General features: G+C 57.4%; 1 protein-coding gene across 5 annotated transcripts; it reads left to right on the forward strand.

Annotated features, from left to right (window-relative positions):
- The first annotated feature begins 163 nt into the window (after positions 1 to 163).
- Positions 164 to 23339, forward strand: plce1 (phospholipase C, epsilon 1). 5 transcript variants are annotated; one of them, XM_089014917.1, is made up of 45 exons: positions 164 to 220; positions 4793 to 4856; positions 5041 to 5555; positions 5698 to 5883; positions 8862 to 9013; positions 9195 to 9313; positions 10887 to 11038; positions 11535 to 11702; positions 12101 to 12246; positions 12322 to 12469; positions 12546 to 12656; positions 12722 to 12831; positions 12901 to 13023; positions 13565 to 13606; positions 13916 to 14044; positions 14154 to 14290; positions 14375 to 14481; positions 14554 to 14678; positions 14775 to 14919; positions 15006 to 15164; positions 15325 to 15439; positions 15529 to 15706; positions 15787 to 15909; positions 15984 to 16120; positions 16193 to 16431; positions 16531 to 16592; positions 16654 to 16819; positions 16982 to 17089; positions 17154 to 17270; positions 17348 to 17506; positions 17574 to 17670; positions 17805 to 17846; positions 18520 to 18638; positions 18734 to 18851; positions 18944 to 19069; positions 19145 to 19420; positions 19505 to 19650; positions 19912 to 20173; positions 20259 to 20377; positions 20441 to 20569; positions 20668 to 20856; positions 20966 to 21157; positions 21233 to 21445; positions 21519 to 21690; positions 21813 to 23339. In XM_089014917.1, exons 1-44 carry the CDS (start codon positions 179 to 181, stop codon positions 21666 to 21668), a joined length of 6462 nt encoding a protein of 2153 aa, XP_088871043.1. In that variant the 5' UTR covers positions 164 to 178; the 3' UTR covers positions 21669 to 21690; positions 21813 to 23339. The 5 variants fall into 5 exon arrangements, with proteins under 5 accessions (XP_088871043.1, XP_088871044.1, XP_088871046.1 ...); XM_089014918.1 differs by lacking the exon at positions 17805 to 17846; XM_089014920.1 differs by lacking the exon at positions 13565 to 13606.
- The last annotated feature ends 209 nt before the right edge of the window (positions 23340 to 23548 follow it).

Here is a 23548-nt window from a genome sequence, read left to right on the forward strand (position 1 = left end):
TTGATACTAGGCTAACACAGCACACGCGTTGCCTTCACTATGGGGCTTATTTATATAAGGCTTTTAATTTCCTTCGGAAATGTCCAAGGCAAACAAACATTCGCAGAGTAAACAACGCCTTTTCTGGGTGATGTCATTTCCGTCAAAGTATCGGAAGACCTCATAGCAAGAGGAGCGAATGACGAGGAGGCCGGCTCTCTTTTCCTTCCGCCATCTTCAGGTTGGATTCGCGTACCTGCACGTGCGTTGCGTTTACGCAACAAGACTTTCTTCCTTCGCGTCGTTCGCTTTCGTTCGTCACAAGAGTCAATACGTATTTTCCCAACTTGTTCTTTTCGGACGAAGAGACTTTTTTTCAGCGAAGGCACCGCGGTCGTATGTTTGGAAATGAGGCGACGCTGTCCTCTGAGACTTGATTGTTGTTATGCTCTACTTCTGACACTAGAGGGAGCAATGTAGAAACGTGTGCTCGGCAACGTCTCAAATGCCTGGCTCGTGTTCCAAATCGTTGACGTCGATGCAAAAGCGTCTTTACACTTAGTCATCGGCCAACTTGATAAAAGATACCCAAAAACGTTGACTGACGGACGTTGAAATCGTTTCTGCCATCGTCTAAACCAAAGCCTGTACATTCGTCGTTTCTCTGTGTAGGTTAGCAGCGGTCGAACTGCGGTGCATCAAGGCCTCGTTTCTATTGCATACGAGCTCATTTTAGGCGCATGAATTAGGACGCGGTGAGAAGAATATTTGGTTTACTAGTCCCAAAAAGTGGGGGAATCCCAAAGAATCCTTGGTGGAGGGGGACGTCGGGATTATTTTTTCTCGGGGGGATTACGCATTCTTGCAGGGTGGCATCGTGCGAAGGGGCGGGGTCACGATGCCTCATTTTCCCAAATTGAAATCTGCGCCTTTCCGGCCCATCGGGTTCAATGGACTTTTGTTGATGCGTCGGCAGACCGGATGCAGGAGGAACAACAACAACAAAAAAGCAAAAGGGCAAACGATGACCCCTGAGACCTCGTCGGCGGCGTCGTTGCCGTTTAATGTACGGGACTGCATAAAATGGACATCTGGCATCGGAGAGTTGGCAAATTGCATTCGCCAGACATTCCAAACGGGTGACACACTCGCGCGTGCGCGTGCACACCGAGGCAGACCCGACTCGCCCATTGTCTTCCTGTCCGCAGCTCGAGGCTGCGTTCACGACCCGCTAAATCACTCCACGCAAAGAGTACATCTTGCCAATCAAGGCGTTGAGGGAAAAAACTCTGATATTGAAACGATCGAAGTAAATAACATGTTATAAATTTGGGGTCTCGTCAAATGATCGAATCGCAACGAGTGACTAATAAAAAACGGCGCTCGGATATTCACGAAGAGGTCGCGCGAAACCGATTTCCGAGTTGTCCCTGAACGCATCGACGAAAAAGCAAGTTTGCAGCTTGGCGCGCCGCGAGGCAGTCAAACTGCTTCCATCAAGTCAGTCGCCGCGGGCCGCGCGGACTCGATTCGGTTTTCCTCGCTCGCCGGACGCTTGAGCACCTGCCAAACTTGACGGCACACGAGGCCGGATGGAACCACTTCGCCCGTCGGTAAGTTTGAGCTCCGACGACCTATGACTGCTCACCTTTCCGGGAGCCCCGTTTGTTTGTTTGTTTGTTTGTCTGTTGTTTGTTGAATCGTTGCACTCGCTCGTTGTGACGCAAAGTTTGGGGCGTTTGTTTCCAGCAACGCGTTTCGCCCGTTAAGTGGAAACCGGGCACCGATTGAGATTGAGATGAGTCCGCCTTGTCGGCTTTGAGTTGAACGTTTGACCGTCTAGTGTTGATTTCGGAGTTTATCGGAGGGCTTTCGGTCGTTGCATTTGCCACTTTCCTTTTTCTCTCTCTTTTCCGATGATCGGCTCGTCAAAATGACAGCTGCGCGTTTACTTTGGAGCGTGTCTTGCAACCGACGCGATCGCCGTCTCGAAATGGATCGTCCCATGCGGCGGTCTTTGTTGAGGGAACGACGACAAACACTCCAAGTTGTCAACATCTTTTGATGGAGTGAAATGTGTCCTGCTCCCCGACTTCAAGACATTCGTAAAAAACAACGCTTCAAATGGTCGCAGAGCAAAGAGCTTTGCTTTGTTGCGCTAAATAACAAGGTTTCCTGAAATGTCATTTATATTTTAAAGTTGCTCCACCTTAAATGACGGTTTTACCCCCCCCCCCCCGCCCTATAAATACACCTATGTTTTTTTTAAGAACGCGGTCTTAGTCTTGCCGCTTTGTACCGTTCACGTCTTCACACAACAAATGACATTCGTTTCAAGCTTTGTGGACGGACAAGTTGGAATGTAAACAAAGTCCCGGGCAGCGCTTTCCGTTGGCGGTGACCGGCGAAGCCCCGCCCTCTAATCAAAGCCACGTGTGCCGTTTCCCCATGAAAAGCGCCTTGTGTTTAATGTCCAAGGCGGAAGGCGACCTGCGGCACCTTCCAGAAGTTGTCCTTTCATCTCCCTCCGTTGCCGTTTGGCCTCTTCTTGCGACCCGCCGGCCTCGCCGTCGCCGCCGCTTGCCCGATGGATGGAGGCGTCAGGCTCGCGTCAGAGAGGCACGCGTCGGCTCGCCTTTCAAAGAAAAACAAACCATCCATCAAAGTACAAAGTTTATTTGAGCAAACGGATTTTTCAAGTCATCAAGCGCAGCTTCGTCATCAAAGCGACCTTTGCGACCCCTTGCTTGACCTTTGCATTTTGTCTTACTTGGACAACAGAAAGTGTTTTTCCACGCTCGACGGCAAATCGTCATCCGACGTGTCCCCGAAGCATTTTGGGAAAGGAATAGGACTTTGGAGCGACTTGAAGAAAATGATGGCGCTCGGATGCGTCACGGGTCAAGGCCGCGTTTGCACGGTCGTTTGCGCAGCGTTCAGGAATGCCGCGGGGCCCCTTTTGGACGCTCGCATCTCGTCGTCGGGACCAATCGGGAGGCGGCGAATGACCCCGAGCGCAAAAAAGGCTTTTGTGCGGGAGAACAAAGATGCGGCAGCGCTTCCGAGAACAACGCGGCTTCCCCGCTGCCAAGCGGTCACATGACGGAGGAGCTTTCTTGCCGGCTGCGCCTGTCGCTTTCTGCCACCTGATTGGCGGCGCCCCCCTATTATGTGTTTTGTCTGCTCGCTCTCTCGATTTGGCCCCCAACTGTCGTTTGCTATTTGCAGTTGAGCCGATAGCGAAAAGGGATTCGGTCGGCGCCGCGACTGCGTTCCGGGCGCTTTTCCGCGGGAACGGTGGGAAGCGCTCGGTCGCGACGTCCGGCGCCTGCTGACGGGATGGACCGGCCGGCGTGATGTCGAGTCGACGAAAGCGACCTGCCGCCTCCCGTCAGACGTCGTCCGTGTGCGTCACGAGTGCAAATTCCCCGCGGTCGCCGCTACGTGGCTCGACTGGAAGCGTTGCCGCAGGCAAAAGAAAAAAAGACACTCCTACTTCCTGTCCTGACGGTGCCGCCAACAATCCAAACCTCTTATGACGTGTGAATTGGTTTCGGTGGCCATTTTCATTTCCATTTTTTTGGAGGGGAGGGGGGCGCATGCAAAGGTTGTCAAGTCACTTTGAGCGAAGGTGAACTCGTGACGTGTTGTTGGCCGCTCAGATGGTGAATCGGGCGCTTGTGTGAGCATCGAGACCCCCCCAGGTGACAACTTGACGCCACATTCCCGCTCACCCTCCACCTCCTGTTTTCATTCTGATGCCTGTTGTTGTTGCTGTTGTTTTTAAGCCCCCCCCCCCTCGGTATCCAGATAAAGCTTCTTCCAATTGGCAATTCTGGCAGTTATGTCAAACATCCTCACACGTACATTTCTGTGCGTCAGGAACACGCCTCAGCAATGACCTTTTTGTGTGTGTGGGGGGGGGGTAGACTCGAGCATGTATTCTTTATTTCTTTTTCTTAGCCACGCTGTGAAAGGGGAGTGATGTGACTTTGACGGAGATACCATCTGACATGTTTATCCCTTGTTACAAAAAACTCTGAGTACCGTGAAAGGGAAATTGAAAAGAAATCCATATTTGATGATGATCTCGCCTTCTCGTTTTCGGAATATTTTTAAGAATGGAGTATCATCCCGCTTTTTCTTCCGCAAAGGAAGAATTGATTTTGCATGAGGAAACGTCACCTGTGTCCAGGTCTTGGATGTGCCCAATAATAATAGTAATAATAATCATAATAATAATAATAATTATTATTATTGTGCCCCTCGCTGATTGCATTGCAGCGCCCCTAGCGGTCAAATGAGTGGCAGCACCCCCAAAGTGGCTGCCGTCGCCATTTTAAATGATCGCAATGGCGACGTGCGAGCGCAACCGCTCGCTCGCTCGCATCGTCTTTCTATTGACAAGTTGAAGCACATGGTGCGAGTACCTGAGCACAGGAAGACGCGTGACTCTTTGCTGTGACAGTTATTGATGGACAAACGTCAACGCTCCATCTCATCCTATGGTGTCGAACGTGCCGAAGGACGGCGCCGCTACCCGACCGGCATTTGACGTGTACAATCGGACGCTGAACAAACTTGCGTTTTGCGGTTCCGTACGCGTGGAGGTTGACAACAAATTCCTTCGTCGTAACGTCAAACGGCGGATTCTCATCACCGTGTTTGTCATTGAAGGATTGTTGCTCGTGTCAAAATGGTGGTTTGGGCCAAAGAGTCGCCATTTTACAAACGTCATTTCAAAATGGCTGTTGACGGCGCCAATCCAGGACTTATCGACAAGATGCCCGTTGCTCCTTTTGTCCCATTCCAGGCGCTGCGGCCAAGATGTTGTCGCGGAGGAGGTCCTCGACGAGATCCGCCATCCACTTGGCCTCGTAAGTTGCCACCGCGAGCTCCAATTCGCGTCAAGGAAAGTCCTCAAGCCTCGCTGGTCGGGCTCGCTTTTGGCTATCGGCCGCGCGAGCGCCGGCGCTTGTCGGCCAATCGCGAGCCCGCGGTCGAGTACGGCGCTTGCGACATCTGAGTGGACCTCCGCCTCACCAAATGGTTGCTTTTCAGCTGTAAAGGACGGACTCCCGTCGGCGGCCGCAACGGCCACCCGAGAGAAGCGCTCGGCAACGGCGTCCGGCGCCGTCCGACCGGTCAGACGACGCGGGGGCTCCGCCGGGGGTCCGGAAGCGGGCTCGCGGCGGCGCGTCCCCGCTCTCCTTTATGACGGCGGCACCGAGACGGAGGCCGTTTTGGGCCCGGCGCACGCTTCTGGCCAGCGCGCCCCGGAGGGCCGACTGCCGGGCCAGAGAAGCTCAAAGCCCGCCAGGCTTTGCCCGGGACCTCGCCGCCGGCCGGACCTTGGAAGCGGCGGCGACTCCCTCCGGCGGCCCGGGCGCCGCGTCCGCCGTCGGCCGCCGGACGGGAGCGCCGGATCCCCGGAGAAGGTCGTCCGAGCCGCGCGGCCGAGCCCGACGCCCGACCGGCGCTCGTCCGAAGAAGAGCCGCGGAACGCCGAGTTCGTCCGGGAGCGAAAGGAACGTTCCGCCGTCCTGGTCAGACGCTTCTTGAAGAATAATCAGAAGGTACGGCCGGCGTTTTGGGAGAAGAAACCTTTTCCTGTCGAGTGCTCGCTTTACCATCCCGTCACAATTTGATCTTGAAGCGTGAGCGCCGAACGGACGCCGCCGCCGCCGCGCTAAGAAAACCACCGTGTCCTTCCGTTAGATGATCAAGCGGGTGTGCGCCGGAACGCGGGCGCTGGTGCGGACGCTTCCCTCGGGCCGCGTCTCGGAGGAGGCCTGGCGGGACGTCGTCGACCGGGACGTCCGGCCCGTCTCGCCGCGCCGGGCGGCCCGAGACCTCCCGGTCTGCCGAGGGCTCTTGCGCTTGGTCCGCGCCAACGTGCGCCAGGTAAGACGGCCTCGCTTCCGAAGTGAAGCGGCGGATGGTTCGGTTGCGGGAGAAGGCCTCGCGCTTTCTCTGGAAAGCCTGCGCTTTCCAGAGAAAGAGCGTTTTGGGGAAGGACGTGAAGAGACACGGGTTCTTTGTTGGGGCGGCGCAAAAGCGATTGGTCGCTCCCTCCCTCGGCGTGACCGACAGCTCGCTGAGGCCACCGCGCACGCGTGTCCCCATCCGAAACCTCAGCGCGGGAATCCGTTTTCACTCCAGGTTTCGGACACTGGCGCCCTGTGCAAATGTTTGTTTGTTTGTTTGTTTGTTTTTCCCCCTCCCCCGCCATCCCGCCTGCGAGCTATCGCGCCGCCTCGGCGCGTTTATTGGTGCAACTAACCACGCGGGCCAAAGAATGCGTCATTATATGAGCGGGCGGCCAAAGGCAACGCGGCAGCGACATTCAAGCCAGCGGAGGGAAAAAAAGGACACGGGAGCGCTGGAAAAAGTGTCCGGAAAGCCCTTTCCGGAATGAAAAGTCAGAGACAAGGACGCTTTCGCTTTGAGAGGCCAGCCACCTTCCTCAAAGTCGCAAAAGGCCGTTGCTTGCCGTTTGTCCTTCCAAATGTCCGCAAGGCTGCCTGCAAACCTTGCTTCCACTTTGTGTTTGCGTAGGTGAGTTGGCAAAAGAAGCAGAAAAAGCTTGCGGGGCCCGCATTCCTTTCTTGCGCTTGTTCCACCAGCGCGGAATGTGCCCGGCAAGCCGTTTTCTGGCTCAACGGCGTGTCGTGGCTTAGCAGAGATTAGCGTGCGGCGGTGGGGGTCACCCCGTGCAAGGCTCTCATCGAGTAGCGCCCCCTGGACGGAGACCACTCGGCAGTGCGCATAAAATGACAGCCGGTGTCCGTCCGCAAGAGGGCGATGCTGCACACCGATGCCTGCACGCCCCCACCCGCCATTTCTCATTTTTCGGTTGTTGCCACGAGCAGATGAATTCTCAGTTCCGAGTCATCCTGCCGTGAAGAAAAAGCCTCCAAATGTCGCGCTGCCATTTGTCAGGTGCATGAGGAGGATACAGTACCGCCCCCCCCCCCCCCTCCTCGTCCCCCACCGTCCTTGTGTTTAGAGTGCGCTGACCGATAGCATCTTGGCGGCCTGTCGCATTCGAACCTAATATGGGGGTCAACCTCGCCCCCCCCGCCCCGTTTTGTTTTGTTTCTCCTCCCGCTTGTTTCCCTCGTCTCTCCGTCGTCTTCTGTCGTCTCCCGTTTGGTCGCCCTCGTTGATGTTGTTGAGCACTCCTCGCGACTCGCCAATTTGGACGGCGAGGTCCTCGAGCGCGGCAGACGTGGCGGTCACAGCTTGCTCGCTGGTCTTTGCGCTCGCATTCGTCCAGTTTGGCGGATCGGGTTGGCTTTGAAAAGACGCCTTCAAGAACGTCCGTCCGTCCGTCATCGTGGCCTCGGCCGTCTTCCGCGTTTGCTTTTTGTCCCGCGCCGCTCGCGGCGCCGCGGCCATCGATCAAGCGCACGCTTGTCGTGGAAAGCCGACACTTTGATTGGGTTAACTTGATGTGTTTTTCAAGCTGGCGACGCCGACCCGCTCTCCTCCAATCAGCTTCTTGCCCACGACCCGACCGCCTCCTTTGCGCCGCTCAATGGAAGAAATGAAAAGGCGGCCATCGGCTCCGATGAAACCGTCCGGCTTGCGCTGCGCCTCTTGACTCGAGCGAGCTCTTGTGAAATTCCACAGGGTCTTGTGAACCTCGGCCGGGAAGGAAGGCGCTACTCCTTGATAAGCCACTTTTGGGTGGGTGCGCACCCCCCGCCCCCCGTCCAATCCTGTGGTCTTAATCCACCGACCGAGATCTGCAAGTGATCCAAAGAACGACGATCCATCCCCATGTTTGCTCAGGCTCGCGCCTGCAAATGGCCGCCGAGCGAGGCCTCCTGAGAGAAGCAAAAGGTTGCGGCTGACGTCTCCGCTCTGACCTCGCCGACCAGAATAGCAGAGTTGGTTTTATGGCCGCCCCCCCCCCCCCCCCCCCCCTCCTGCCGTAAACGTGCTTTTAAGCAGAAGTGACGTCGCCGGGGGCCCTTCTTTGAATGTGGGAGAGCGAGGGTGTGTGTGTGTGTGTGTGTGTGTGTGTGTGTGTGTGTGTGGTCATTCTTCCGGCGAGCATGTGCTGCGCTACGGACTGACATTGCCCGCATTTGGAAGGAAGTCATGTGCTGATTTTGTGGCTGCGTGCCACCTTGGAATTTAGCCTTGTGCGGGCGCGTCCGCATTTGTCCGTGTGGTGCGCGGCGATCTTCCAGCCGGAAGTTGGCGCCCCGCGCCGCCCTCCCCCCGTCCTCGCCCAGAATGGCCGTTGCCGGGCAGAACGTTGAAGCCGTTGGCTTGCCAAAGCCGTCCGTCCCTCTTTGCCGACGCCTCCCTCTATTCGGTGCGGAAATTGCCTTCGAGCGCGGGCATTTCCTGTCCTCTTGTTCCGGAGGTGAAGTGACGTCACGCGTGGCCAGACTCCGTTTCCGCCCGACTCGTCATTTTGACGTCTTGCGCTCGCTCGCCGATGTTTGTCGATGCGCGCGTGAAGACAGCTGGCGGCCGGCCGTCCCTCGGGCGCCGCCTTTTTTTGCCGCGCTTGCTCCCAATTTTTGGGAGGCTCCGGATCTGACGGGACCAGCAAATCCCCGTGCGGGAAAGCCGTCCCCGCGAGTCGGAAACGCGCTCTTGTGTTTGTTTAAGAGCGGCCGGCCGAAAGTATGAGGAGGAGTCGCGCGGCCCGGCGCAGCTCGAGCCGGGCCGATAAGCGCCGAGGAACTGAATGGCGCCGTCTTTTCGGCTTTCTTTTCTCTTGAAATGTACTTCATTCCAAACAGTTGCTGGCATAAAAAGCGGCGTCAAAGTGTTGCGCTTGCTTTTTTTTGTCCCTTTGGAGTCAATGTTGTCAGTTCCGACGTCCTGTTCCAAGCAATCGACTGGCGCCGCTCTCCCAGGTGGCGCGCGACTTTCAAGATGGCGCCGCACTCAACCTGACTCACCCCGCCAAGAAGCTGCTCCTGCCGCCGCTTTCTGCCAGCGGGCCTCCACCGGGACCGGCTCGGATGACCCGTCCCGATCCCAACCGCGGAGCTTCTTCCCCAAGCAGGTTTGTGCCCAACGGAAGCGTCGCCATCCGAGCGCCTCCTGCACGTGACTTCATCTCCTCATCGCGCAGACCCAACTTGAGATTGCGTCCAAGGACTTTGTCCCGTCTTATTTGTTCCTCATCGTAAGCGAGCTTTCCCGAGGCGAGACTTGCTCCGTTGTCACTTTCTTTCCCTTTGTAGCTTTTATCTGGCGTGTGGCCAGAGGACCTCGCTTTGCTCTTTGCTGACGGGAGCCCTTCTGGAAGCCACGGCGGCGCTCGGGGCCCGCGCCGCCTCGCCCTGCCCGTTTGGGTGTCAAGGTGGGTGTCAAAAGCGCGAGGACGGACGCTCGCTGGCTCGACGGCCACGACGACGCCAATCGTGCCGCCCGCTAAACGGCTGCGCTTTCCTCTGAAAAGGAAGTGGGCCGGGCCGCCGTCCCTCCCCGGGCTCGACGTTGCCCTCTTTCAATCTCCTTTTCTTCCCTCGCGTCGCGGTTGAACGTCGCGTCGCCCGCCGGCCTCCTGTGACGGACGACGTCCCGTTGATGCTGGCTAAAAATAGCCTTCAAAGTCCGCCGCTCGCGACGGGAACGCGGGCTGCCGTTTTTCTTCTCCCAAAACACTTTTTTTCCGGGAGGCTGCGTGAAATGTGAGCCATTTTCTGGGAGACGCTCCTGTCGCTCGGCCCCCCCTCGCGGGCCCCGCCGCGCTTTGATTGGTTGTGGAACGCTCGCACGTGGCTGTGAAATATGCGTGGGTGGGTGGGTGGGCCGGGGGTCTAGTGGGCGGGCGACGGGGGAAGAGCCGGCGAGTCATCGTAGACGAGGAAAAGAACAAGTGTCCGAGAGAGAGAGCCGAAGAAAGGAAGCCAGAGAAGCAGAGAGGCGCCATGCGAAGTAGGAGATGAGCGCGGCGGAGCGGTGGGGGGCCAAAGCGGCGCGCCGGCTCGGGTGGGCGAGGCCGCCTCGCCGCTGAAGCGTCCGCGCCGGACGGGAGGCGGAGTGGACGGACCCCAAATAGAACGGACTTCAAGCTGTTCAGTAAGTTGAGTCCTTGGGGGGGGGGTGGCTCAGATGGGACAACGGCCTTGTCACTCATTTAATTTGCAAAGTGTGACCATGACCGGACGGCTCACGTTCCGCACTTGATTTGACGGACGTGCCCTCCACTTTTAGCTCCGTTTACAGTCTGTTGATGGTTTTTGTCATGGGGGGGGGGGGGGGGGGGGGGGGGGGGGGACCCCTTTCTTGTGTTACCTTCCAAGGAGGCGACGGTCCACTTTGACGGCTGGACGCGCCGAACCAGAACCTTACTGCCGTTGAGTCGGACGTGCTTCCACCCGCTCGGGCTAATCAATACGCGATGCCAGTTGACCATCTGAGCCGCGGCCGCTTCCGTGGCTTTGTTGGCCTTTGAGGTTGAGCTCGATATGAAATGTTGACACTTGCTCCCTCACAACCGCCCGCCATTTTCTTGCCCGAGTCGTTCGTTTGGGTTTGGAGGCGGCTCCGTTTCATTGGATCTGCTCAAATATCCCATTTATTGTCAGTCGTTTGGATGGCGAGGCCGGGCGCTTCCCGCTCGTCCGAGAAAGGTCAAAGGCGACGCGTCCAAATGTCCAGGTGGGCGTCACAAGTGGCAGACAAATGAGATGGATGAGCGCCTTTCATCCTCTCCGCAGCTTTTTGTCGCCGTCCGTTGTCCTCGTGAGGCAAAGAAGTACTCGACGGCTCATGAAATTCATCAGCCTTCTTTGGAGGCCGCCTCCGTTGTCCAAGTGGAAAAAGGCCGCGGCTGCCATCGAGCGCGGCACAAAACCATCCAGTGTGTTTTGAACTCCGCTCGGAAATTGCTGCAGAGAGCTTCCTTGATATGTCTTTTTCTTTTGCAGAGCGCGCGCTGGCCAACAGCATGAGCGGCGGCGGAGGCCTTCCCGTCGCCGTCGCCATCGGCGAGGAGCTGGCCGAGCTGCGCCACCTGGTGCGCTTCCCCGAGGAGATGGCCTGCATCCTCACCCAGCAAGAGCGCGAGCTCTACCAGCGGGTGGGACCCTTCGCCCGCTCCCCCGTTGATGTTGTTCGTCTCGCAGTGGGGAAAGTAGAAAAACAAAATACAGGAGCTGCTGTAAAGGCAGCCACTGGCGGCGCCATCTTGAAGTCAACCAAATCTCACAACACAAAGACACGGTCATTCAATCTGAGGCACCCCCTTGTATGAAGCACTTTGAGATGAAAGTGCACAATGCCCCCCCCCCCCCCCCCCCCTCGAGTTGTCCAGCCATGACAGTCGAATGCCACCCACATTCCTCCCAATCAAAAACGGTGCTGCCGAAAAGCCGCAACCGCTCTCCTCGTTGAATGTTGTGACCAAAACTGCTGAAAAACAATCTGGAACCGTTCCGCGTGACGCAAAACAACACAAATAGACAAAAGATGACACAAAAACACCAAAACAAGCTAGGCTGGCGGGAGCCCGCCGGGGCGCCATCTTGGCCTTCCTTCCGATCTGACCTTGATGTGAGCTTTCCGGCTCCTCTCAGGTGTTTGCCGTGGACTACTTGCGCTTTGTGACCGGAGAGCTGGGCCCCCCGGAGAGTCAGAGCCGACGGCACCCAGACCTCAAAGCCTCGCTGTCGGCGCCCGACGCGCCCACCCGGACGGCCCGGCGCGCTAACGGCGCGGAGGACCTGGTGGCGCGCTTCAACCAGGTCAGAAAGGCTCCGCCTCGCTCCCCTGCTCAATGCGTCCGACGTGCAGGCCGCGAAACGCCCTTCGTTTGACCCCTAGGACGTGAGACCGCCGCGGCCTTCTTATGTAACGCCAACAGAGATCAAAGCCTGTCAGGCGGCTGCGCATTCGTGACACGGCGAGCAGATTTGACCGTTTGGCGCGCTTGCGTGAATGAGTCACAACAACGCGTCTGCGTCATCATTTCATTGCCGGAAGAAGCCTTAACGCTTGTCACGCTTGATTTCCTCGGAAAGTCACGGAGAACGGATCGTCGAAGCCACGTGAAATCTGTGCGCCGAGCTTGCGTCCGCGTAGGCGCGTTTGTCGTTTCGACCTCGTCTCCAAATGGCTTCCAAATAGGCGCCGTTGTTTGCAGGTGAGTTCGTGGGTCACCTGGCTGGTGCTGACGGCCAGCTCCATGGAAGAGAAGCGCCACGTCTTCTCCTCTCTGGTCCACGTGGCCAAGTGCTGCTGGAACATGGGCAACTACAACGGCGTCATGGAGTTTCTGGCCGGACTCAGGTCGGCCGCGACCCTCGTGGCCTCCGGACCCTCCGCAGCCAAAGTTGCACGGCAAACATAGCGAATCCCACGCAGGTCCCGCAAGGTGCTGAAGATGTGGCAGTTTATGCAGCAGTCGGACATTGAGACCATGAGGAACCTGAAGGACGCCATGGCGCAGCACGAGACCTCTTTGGAGTACAAAAAGCTGCTGACCAGAGCGCTGAACATCCCCGGATGCAAAGTGAGTGCGCCGCGTTGGGGGTGGGGGGGGGGGGGGTCAGCTCTTTTCCTCACCCGCACTTTGGCTGCCAACGTAGGTGGTCCCTTTCTGCGGGGTGTTCCTGAAGGAGCTGAGCGAGGCGTTGGACGGCGCCGCCAGCCTCATCGGCCTTCGAAGGCCCGCCGACGGCGCCGAAGACTCGCTGGAGGTACTCTGCGACCGTTGCTGCCGGCTCCTTGGCCGTTTGGCTTCACCCTCGTCCTCCTTGTCCAGTTTGTCTCCGACTACGGGGGCCAGCGACGCTTTTTGTCCCGCGCCGGCCCGGGCGGTCTTCACGTCCCGGAGAAAGAAGCCACCGTCAGCAACATCTTGCAGATAATTAGGTTGGAACCGCGCAGTTGAGCTCTGGCGCCCGGCGCCGTGGTAAGCGCCCGGTCTCCCTGGCTTCCCAGGTCGTGCAATCGCAGTTTGGAGGTCGAGGACCCCGACGAGGCCCCCGCCGGCCGCTCTTCTCCTTCTTCGGGGCCAGCTCCGCCTTCCGGAAACGACTCCCTTCGGGACCGCTGCCGCAACCAGTCAGTGTTTGGTTTTTTTCATTCTTGACCTTCTGCTTAGGCCGCTTTGATCCGAATTGGAGAGGAGGGAGTCCGACATTGATTTTTGGCCGGCGACGGGGGCCAACGGTGAACATCTGACCAAGGCGTCGTTGCGCTGTCCAGTCCAAGAGTGTGATTTCCTGCTCTTGAGCCGCTTTTCACAGAGGCGCCAACATTAGCCGGCCGGCCGGCCCCGGTTTTGTTTGAGTGACTCCAAATGTCATCATCATGATCGCGACTTGGGCAAAGGAAGTGCAGTTTTCCCGACAGGCCAGGAAGAAGCGGCGTTCTGCTGCTTTTCACATTTGCTCGGCGATTTGCTCACGTGGCTGGCGGTGTTTTTGCAAAGGAAACCTCCTCCTGACAGTTCTTGTTTATGTTAGCGCGCAGGATAAGGGCACTTGGCTTTTAGTTCTTTTCCTGTGTTATCATCCTCATTTTTGTTTTTTCTTTTTGGACACAGTCTCTCTTCTCACAATTCTTATTTGTGTTTCCTCTCCCGGCCCCCAAACAACTCTAGTTCACAATCATTTAGGACGACACAAGAATCAAAAGCCATCTCGTAAGTGTTTTAATTTATTTTTTACTTTTTTGGGGTTGCCAGCTAACATCAGTATCAAGTGAATTTCAGGCTGGTTTTATCTGCAACCTTTGCTGTTTGTTTGTTTGTTTGTTTGTTTGTTTTTGCTTTGATGCGTCTGACGTGCCAGCGCTCGGCCGCTGGCATTGATGTGTTGCACGTAGACGCCAAAATGTCGCTGTGAAGAGTGACCTCATTGTTGATGTTGACCCGTTTGGAATGAAGCTGAATGTCAAGCCGCTTCTTTGAGAGGGATGTGTTGTGCTGCCTTCTTCCGTTATGCGTTTTCAGGTTCATGGTGGGTGACCTGTCCGATGCTGAAGGAGACCTGTCGTCGCAGCCCGCGGCCAACGACAACGAGTACCAGGGCACGCAGGAGACGCATCGGGCTTTTTGTCACGGCACGGAGCTCATTCCTTGGTAAGAGACAAGTTCCGTTCAGAAAAAGAAAAGAAGAAGAAAAAAACCCCCAACACAAAGACACGACGTACACGCCCAGCCGAGATGACGCCCTATTTATTTTCTCCAGGTATGCGCTGTCCCTGCAACCGGACGTTCACCAGTTCCTGTTGCACGGCGCCACCGTCATCCACTACGAGCAAGACGGCCACCAGTCGGCCCGCTGCCTGCTGAGACTGCAGCCCGACAACGCCACGCTCACTTGGGGTGATGATGGCGAACGGCGCGTGGCGTTCCGGTCAACTCTGTCCTCACGTCAAGGCAAAATGTGTTTGTTTGAAATGCGTGCAGGTCAGGCTCGCAACGGCGGGTCCCCCCACACGGAGCAACCCTTGGGACTGGGACAGCCTGTGGTGGCGGGGTTGGCAGAAGGTCTGCTGGACCTCGCCGTGGTCAAGGTTTGTCTCTTGAAACGTGACTCAAAGACTTGATTGGGAGAATGGTAATTGGGCGCGCGTCTGCACTTCCAGGCCGTATTCCTGGGCCATCGGGGAGTGGACATCCAGGCGGTTTGTTTGCAGAACAAACTGAGCCAAATGACGGTGGAGGAGAACGGCCTCAGCCTCCTCTACGGCCTCGGTACCACCGACAACAGGTCCAGACTCCATTAGCTCCAGTACTCTACGTTTGGTCCTGTCTTGGGATAAGCCCGTATGAGACCGATACCTTAACCCTGCGCCGCATCCCACAGACTACTGCACTTTGTGGCCCCCAACCACACGGCCCAAATGCTTTACAAGGCTTTGTCGGAGTTGGTGAACGCAAGCAGGAAGCTGAAGAAGTTTCCCGATCAGCGGCTGCAGTGGCTAAGGAGGCAGTATGTCCGTTTATATCAGGTACGCGCACCCCTGGCTCTTTTTTTGGCCACGATTGAACTCATTCAAGAACCACGTGGATGTGTTTGCGGGCCTTGGTCTTCCAGGAGGAAGGTCGATACGAAGGGCCGACGCTGGCCCAAGCCATCGAGCTGTTTGGCGGGCGCAGGTGGAACGGCGGAGGCGATAAATCGGGGACCCCCAAGAGCAGTCCTCTGGGAGTCAATGACAAGGCAAAGAAGAAGAAGAAGAAGGCGCTCGTTCGGGTCAGTTGAATGGATGAGGGTCTGTTTTGGCAGATGGTCGGCATTGCTCCAGAACCCCCGGCGCTCCACGGGCCCTTCCTCTGTCGCGGCGCACCCCAAAAAAGGTCCATTTTCTGATTGGGATCCATTTCATCTGGCGCTCTCGTTGCTTTGAACGCAGGGAGACAGCGGGGACGGCACGGACGACGAGATGGCTTCTAGGAAAACGCGCGGCAGTAAAGAGGGACACCGCCGGAATGGAGCCGAGTCGGGCAGCCTGGACCAGGAAGATGCAGGTGACCTGGATGGCCATCTTCACGTTTGCAAAGGAAGGCAGAGGTGGAGATTTGAATCCATCCCAAGTTTTTTTTGTCACCCTCCGCAGACGATAGCTTCCCCGGACCCTTGTCCCTGGCTTCCAAAGGAAGTCCTGGATCGCTTGCCTCTTCTTCCTCCACCTCCTCCTGCTCCTCCTCCTGCTCCTCCTCCAGTATGGCCAGCGCCAACCAGGGCCGCCTTCCATCCTCTCCGGTCCTTTCGGGGGCCGCCAAGGCTCAGCCGGGGTACCGTGACATCATCCAGTCGGCCCGAGCGCAGCCAGCCAAAGGTTCCGCGCTCAAGTGATTCTGTTTGTGGTGAGCAGGGCGCGGACGAGCAGGTCCTTGCACGGTCGTGACCAAGGCCGTTTCAAAGGCTTCCAGAACCTCATGATCTCTGACAGTGCCATGAGCTTCGTGGAGTTTGTGGAACTTTTCAAGTCTTTCAGGTGGGTGCTTTGCATTTTTACAGCCGCATCGCCAAAGTCGCTTGGATATGCCAAAGCGGCGTGTTTTGTGGCAGCATCCGCAGCAGGAAGGACCTGAAGGAGCTCTTCGACACCTTCGCCGTGCCTTGCGGACTCTCCGCCGCAGAGTCGCCTCCTCTCTACACCAGCCTGAAGATCGATGACGTGGACGCGGGCATGCAGCCGGACCTCGGTACTCCCGAGGAGCGTTTCCGCCCACGCTGAAGTCCACGGCGTTCTCATGACCTCGCCGCTCCTCCCGCAGACCTTCTGACCCGGAACGGCTCCGACTTCAACCCGTTGGTCCGGACGGGGCGGCAAATGTCGGACAACCAGAAGCAGATCTCGGACGCCATCGCCGCCGCCAGCATCGTGACCAACGGGACGGGCGTGGAGAGCGCCTCGCTGGGCGCGTTGGGCTTGGCCATCCCTCAGATGAACGACTTCCTGGTCAACTGTCAGAAGGAGCACCGCAGCTACGACGACATTCTCAGCCTGATCCAGGTGAGGCCCGCTCGCGTGGAAAGGAAGCGCCCGATGCAACTCGAGACTGAAGGAGGGAGGCGGCCGTCCACCGCACTGATGAAGGCGTTTGCGTTGCAGACGTTTGAGCCGTCATTCACCATGAGACAAATGGGCTGGATGTCATTTGAAGGCTTCGCAAGGTAGCACCCGGCCGGAGCTCCGTCCTGGTCCTTGAAACTCTGACCTGGCCTTCTCCCCCAGGTACCTCCTGGACAAGGAGAACTTTGCCTGTCGTAATGACGAATCGCAGGTGGACCCCGAGGAGCTGCGGTACCCTCTGTCCTACTACTACATCGAGTCCTCTCACAACACCTACCTGACCGGTCACCAGCTGAAAGGAGAGTCCTCGGTTGAGCTTTACAGCCAGGTCAGTCGTCCGCCGCGGTAAAACGACTCGGCCCTTCTTGTCGTCGCCGCTGAGGCCTTGCGAGATTTGCTGGCCGGGACGGATGAACGTCATTTCCATTCATTTCAATGGGCCCGGGCGATTTAGATTTCAAACGCGTCTTTGTCGACGTCTATTTGGAAGGTTCTGCTGCAAGGCTGCCGGAGTGTGGAACTGGACTGTTGGGACGGCGACGACGGCATGCCGGTCATCTATCACGGGCACACGCTGACCACCAAAATAGCTTTCAAGGTAGTGGAGCGAGGGGAGCGGCGTGACCGCAATGGTCCGCGACACGTCTCTTGCGCTTCCTCAGGATGTGGTGGAAGCGATTGAGCGCAGCGCCTTTGTCACCTCGGACATGCCGCTCATCCTGTCCATCGAGAACCACTGCTCCCTTCCGCAGCAGCGCAAGATGGCCGACCTCTTTAAGGTACGGCGGCGCTGACCAAAAAAAGAGCCCGAGAAAAAGGCCCAGCTCTCCCCGTCCGTCCCCGTTGCCATTCCTAGACGGTGTTCGGCGAGCGTCTGGTGACGCGCTTCCTCTTCGAAGGCGACTTCAGCGACGACCCGCGCCTGCCGTCGCCGCTGCAGCTGCGCGGGAGGATCCTGCTGAAGAACAAGAAGCTGAAAGCCCACCAGGCGCCGGTGGACATCTTGAAGCAGAAGGTGGGCCGTCGCGGAACCCCTCGGCCCCCCCGTTGCCTCTTTCCTGACTTGGCCTTTCTCGGTGCAGGCTCACCAGCTGGCCCACATGCAGGCCCACGCCGGCAACGAGGAGGACGACGACGACGAAGACGAGTACGACTACGACTACGAGTCCTTATCGGACGGTGAGCGCGCATTTTGCCCCTTGACTGTCTTTGCGCCGGTTGGCGTTTGACGCTCCTTTTTGAGAAAGTGAGAATTTGCGTTGATCTCCTTTCCCTTCCGTCTGTCCCCTTTGCTTGGACTCTTTTTGGCTTAGCTGATGTCCTCAATGCTTCTACCGCCTCCTACGGGCCGGAAGGTAATCCTCCACGTGCGCCATCTTGGCGTTGGCGTTTGCCTCGCTCGCCGTTCCGACATCCAACTCGCTTGCGCCGTGATTCGTGATTGCGTTTGAAGGGATTTGAGTGGAGCGGCGTGATTGCTTGCTTTTTGTTTTCCGGTCACTTCAATGAGAAGGGTTCAAACTGAAAGAGGCCGAATGCACACGGCAGATCTTCAAATAATCAATCCGAACTTGCGACTCAATTGAAGTGACCAAATCCTTTAGATTCCCTCCATTGCGCTTACTTGTTTTTCCCCAAGCACCTCCTTCTCGCTGGCCCGTGTGGGCTCGACTCATCGAGGAAAGAAAACAAAGCCATCTGCTTTCTCAGGCCCTCGCTGCCCCCGCGCTAAACAGCCGAGCGGGGGAAACTACCCGATCCCCCTCTCGGCACTAACTCTCTCCTGATGCCACACCAAAGCCCCACCCCCGACCCCCCACCGCGCCTTCTCATCTTTGTTCACAGTCGGAAAAATCCCAGCGGCCTTTTTTTTTTTTTCATGAAAAGTAGACTTTGTAGCGGGGCCCGTTCCATCCTCGTAACGTCAAGCCGATATCCGAGTCTGTGTGATCCGTGCTGCACTTTGCCGAGTTGGCGATCGGGCCTCGACGCCAATCGACAAAAAAAAAATATGGCTCCCGTTCCCAGATAACCTCCTGGAGGAAAAGTCAGAAGGGAAGAACTCGGCGGACAAAGACGAGCAGCCTGCGGACGAAGCGCCCAAGCGTACCAAGAAGGCCGACGGCGGCGCGCCGGCGAAAGGAAAGGTCAGCGGCGCGCCGGCGCTACTCGTTGGAGGTCGGCAAAGGGCAAAGGTGTCCGCCCGGCCTTTGTTTTGCTCCTGATCCATCTGAACTGGCAGGTGTTCGACATGGAGCTGGGCGAGGAGTTCTACCTCCCTCACAACAAGAAGGAGAGTCGGCAAATCGCCCAGGAGCTGTCGGACCTGGTCATCTACTGCCAGGCGGTGAAATTCCCAGGTGAGCCGCGGCGGCCGTGTTGTTCTTTCCGTGGGAAAGAGGCCCGCTCGTTATTTTTGGGCCGTGTCGCTGATTTGCCGGACCCCGCGCAGGCTTGTCCCCGTCCGGCTCGGCCGGGGGGAAGGACCGCGGCAAGAGCAGGAAGTCCATATTCGGGACGACGGCTCCGCCTCGCCCGACGGGGGAAGTCTCCGCGCCGAGCCGCGCGCCCGCCAAAAGTGCGTCGAAACAAAACGCGGGCTATTTGTTTTTCTTCCATTCTCTCATCTTGTTTTTCCTCCCTCCCCCCGCAGGCGGCGCCGAGCATCTGAGCTGCGACGAGGCGGGGCCGGCGCCGCCCTCGCTCAGCGCCATCATCCGCACGCCAAAGTGCTACCACATCTCGTCGGTCAACGAGAACGGCGCCAAGCGGCTGTGCCGGCGCTACTCGCAGAAGCTGATCCGGCACACGGCGCGCCAGCTGCTGCGGACCTACCCGGCCGCCACCCGCATCGACTCGGCCAACCCCAACCCGCTCCTCTATTGGCTGCACGGCATCCAGCTGGTGGCGCTCAACTACCAGACGGACGGTGGGCAAAAGACCGCCTCGGCCACCTCCGCCGCCGGGCGGCGGGCGACTAAAGCGCGCCTGCGTGCGTCTCCTTTGGCCTCAGACCTGCCCATGCATCTGAACGCGGCGCTCTTCGAGGCCAACGGCGGCTGCGGTTACGTCCTGAAGCCAACCGCGCTGCGGGAGCCGAGCTTCGCCCCGGAGAGAGACGCCGACGGAAGCCCACCGCCCGTCCTCTATTCTCTCACGGTGAGCGCTTGGACAGCCTGGCGATGAGGTCCGCTTTCGGTCCTCCAGCCGTCCGACTAACCGGGATGACGATGGTGAGCAGCAGCGGAACCTCTTGGACGTTTTTCAAGGCGCCTGTCGAGCGTCACAAATTTGTCCTGTTGGGCCTCAGCCAATTTGGGATTTCAAAACAAGTGTCATGTGGATAGCTGGCCGTGAAAAACAAAACAAACAAGAAAAACCAACTGTCGCTTGATTCATCACAGGCTTTTGCCCCCCCAGATCGTGTCCGGGCAGAACGTGTGTCCGGCCAACGGCTCGGGCAGCCCCTGCGTGGAGGTGGACGTGGTGGGCGCGGCGGGCGACGGCTGCCGCTTCCGCACCAAGCCCGTCCACCGCAACACGCTCAACCCAATGTGGGGCGAGCGCGTGCACTTCGCCGTGCGCCTGGAGGAGCTGAGCTTCCTGCGCTTGGCCGTGGTGGAGAACAACAGCTCGCAGACCACCGCTCAGAGGACGCTGCCGCTCAAGGCCCTCAAACCGGGTTCGCCATTGACTTCCCCTTTAGTCGACCGGAGACATTGACATTGCACGGACCCGCCTGACCGCGTCCGCCGTCCCTCTTTCAGGTTACAGACACGTGCGGCTGAGGACGCAACGCAACGAGCCCTTGGCCGCCTCCACCTTGTTCATCTTCAGCAAACGGGTCCAAGAAGGTCCGACGGGCGGCGCGGCGCCTTGGTCCCGGGTGAGGCCGCGCGCTTTTTGGGCCGCGCCGGCGTCCGACGCTCAATGGCTTTTGTGACTTCAGCCGCTCGACCCCGAGGAGAAGAGCGCGTGGCAACGGCACCGGGTCACGGTCCACGGAGCTCCCGGCCCGGAACCCTTCGCCGTCTTCCCGATCGCGGAGCACACCGGCAGCAAGCAGCTCCTCCGCACGGTCGGGGCGGTGCCGATGATGCGGAAGTGAAAGCGAGCGCCCTTTTCGCCTCATTTTGTTTGACTTTGGACGACCCCCCGCCCCCTCCCTCATCCTAGATTGTGACCTCCGAGTGCGATCCGGCCGACTACTTCCTGTGCGAGGAGACGCTTCCCCTGTCCAAGGAGCGCGGCTGCGTTCAGCGACGCCCGCTGGCGCCGGAGGAGTCGCCGCTCCGGGTGGTCTCGGCCTGGGACGCCGAGGATGGCGTCGTCAGGCGCCTTTGTCTGCGGACCCGACAGGAGGAGGTACGCGCGGACCTTTCCCAAACGCGTCAAGCTCATTTCCAGGAGATTTCATCACGCCGATGTCGTCAACGATTTCGGATGCCGTCTGTGCGCAAATGGCATCCGTTAGAATGGAAATGACAAGGACGCGGGCCAGGAGGAGGTACTCGCTGGCGGCGGCGGCGGAGGAGAAGGCGTCGCCGAAGACGACGACGACGACGACGACATGTTTTTGGTGCAAGTGCACGAGGTGTCCCCCGAGCAGCCTCACACCGTCATCAAGGCTCGGCGCTGCAGCTCCGCCCAGGACGTCATCCAGCAGGTTGGCGGGAAGACGCCCTCTTTGCTTTGCTTTGCGGAATGTTGGATTGTCAACGTCCTCCGCCTCCCCCGCCAGACGCTGCGCAAGGCCAAATACTCGTGCAGCTTCCTGTCCAACCCCGACCCCGCCGACTACGTCCTGGTGGAGGAGGTGAGCAAGGACGCCGGCTCCAAGAAGTCCTTCGCCGCCAAGCCGCTCCAGCGGGTGCTTTTGGATCACGAGTGCGTCTTTGGCGCGCAAAGTCACTGGAGGGGCGCCGGCAAATTCATTCTCAAGCTGAAAGAGCAGGTAGCCGGCGCTCCGCAACACGTCGGCCCTCGCGGGGCGCTCGCGATTGCCAATCTGGTCTCCGTTACGGCAGGTGCCGCGCGAGGACAAAAGGAAGGGGACGTCGCTGGCCAGCGAGCTGAAGAAGTTGACCAGCCGCAGTCGCAGCGTGCCGACGGGCGCCGCCCGCAGTAAGGACGAGAGGGCCGCGTGCCGCGCGGCGCTCGGCGAGCCGCGAGAGTGAGCCGAGCGCTTCCGCTCCGGAGGTATTGCGCCGCGCCGCGTCCGCGTGACCGCCCCGGACGAAGCCTGCCTTGCGTGGAAGAAATGAGCACGCCGTCCCACGTGCCTCCCCCACTCTGACCGACCCGTCCAACCTCCTCCGCAGGGTGCGACGGCGTGACCGAGAAGCCTGCGACGGAGGGAGGACGGCGGCCAGCGGGGAAGTCGCCCGCGGGCCTCGTCCTACTCGTCCAACAGAGGGCCGCCGAGTCCCGCCTCCTGCCTGAGACCGCAGGCGTGGAAGCTTCCCGTCCTGCCAAACTGGAAGGTCCGCAAATGAGCCGCATGGCCGCATCCTCGCGGGCTCGCTTCAAGGAGCGCGGCGCCGGCCGGCGACGAGGTGACGAGAGAGACGAGATGGCCTGTTGACTTCCCGTCTTGCTGTGTCGGCCTCTCGTGCAGTCAGAGGACCTTTGGGGTGGCGGAAACGTGTCCAGGAAATGCACATTTTAAGGACAAAGCGGAACCCAAACGTCAGCATTGAAGGAAGGAAGGTGGTCCTTTCAATCAATCAATCAATCAATGCTTGCCCTCAAAATGTTGCACTTGTTCTTTATTTTTGGACTGTATTTTTCTCCCCAATTTGAAGCTTAGTTCTGATGGACTCCTAAATAGGTCGGATCCATTTTAGGTCTTGAGAGAAATGCAAAGGTTTGCACAATGGCTTTGTTTCTGAGCGTCGTGGCCAGTTGCTTGAATGCCACGACAAAAAGATTTCTTGAGATTTCAGCCCAGCTGGAAAGTTTGATTTGGGCAGCCACACCTCAAAGGCTTATTTGCTTTGACTTGCTTGAGAGTATGTTTGTCATTTGCTTAGCGACTTTGACAAGTGTGGGCCCACATCAAGTCTTTTGGTTAAGGAGAAATGTCACCTTTTTTTGGATTGGTTAGCTTTGTCTTTCTTGCTGGAAAAAAAAAAAAAACACAAAGTCTAAATGGTTTCATAGCAGACCTGCGTGCACTTTAGTATCTTTGTCTGTTTTTATAGTTGTTGTTTGCCAGTCATTCACATTCCAGCTTCCAAACGTTAGCCTTCATTTTTATTCATCAAGAGGGAGATCCTTTTTTATTTCATGAATAATAAATGCCAATTAAATAGAATTTATGGTCCAGAGCCCACCAAATATCAAATGTTGGCATATTTTTAGGCATATTTTATTTGTGGAAATGATTTTGTCCACTGGTGTCTGGGCTCTCTTATTTCCTGCAAGATGTGTTATGAATATTCTGTACTTTATTGTTTGAGACAGATGTTATTTATTCGACATTTCAAGCCCTGGTTGGCATTGAACTATTACTCCACGGTGGTCGTGTTGTTTTTAATTTAATTTGAAAAAAAAAAAGATTCTTTCTTGAAGGTGTAAATGGACACGTTTTTCATTCATTTGAAAAGTCGGCGATTCATCCGTTCAGCTGTTCTTTCTGCCGTTTATTTTTTATGACTAATAGATGAACAAAAGCAATGATTTTCTCATATTTTGGTGTTCACTCGAGACATTTGACTCCACTGACAATTTGTTGATTTTGTAAGTTTCCACGAAGACGCGTGAGTGTTCACCATGACGGCTTTGGATAAATGTTGCGGTTTAGTTGCACAGCGGGATGGCAATAAAAACGCAAAACGCGAAATGTGCTGCGGGATGCGCCTCTTTTTCTTGACGTTAACAAGCTGAATGTAAATGAACAACTTTTTTTTTATCGTGACTAAATTCAAACGACATCGCAATTAACAAGGTCGATTAGCGCCCCCGCTTGGTGGGACGTTGGTACTGCAGTCGAACTTTCCAGGCTAATCAGGTGGCCGTCAGGTCAGGTGTGGCACTGGAGACGAAATGGCGCTTT

Source organism: Hippocampus bargibanti, linkage group LG15, assembly GCF_051943395.1.
Source record: "Hippocampus bargibanti isolate YZ-2025 linkage group LG15, ASM5194339v1, whole genome shotgun sequence".
Taxonomy (NCBI): Eukaryota; Metazoa; Chordata; class Actinopteri; order Syngnathiformes; family Syngnathidae; genus Hippocampus; species Hippocampus bargibanti.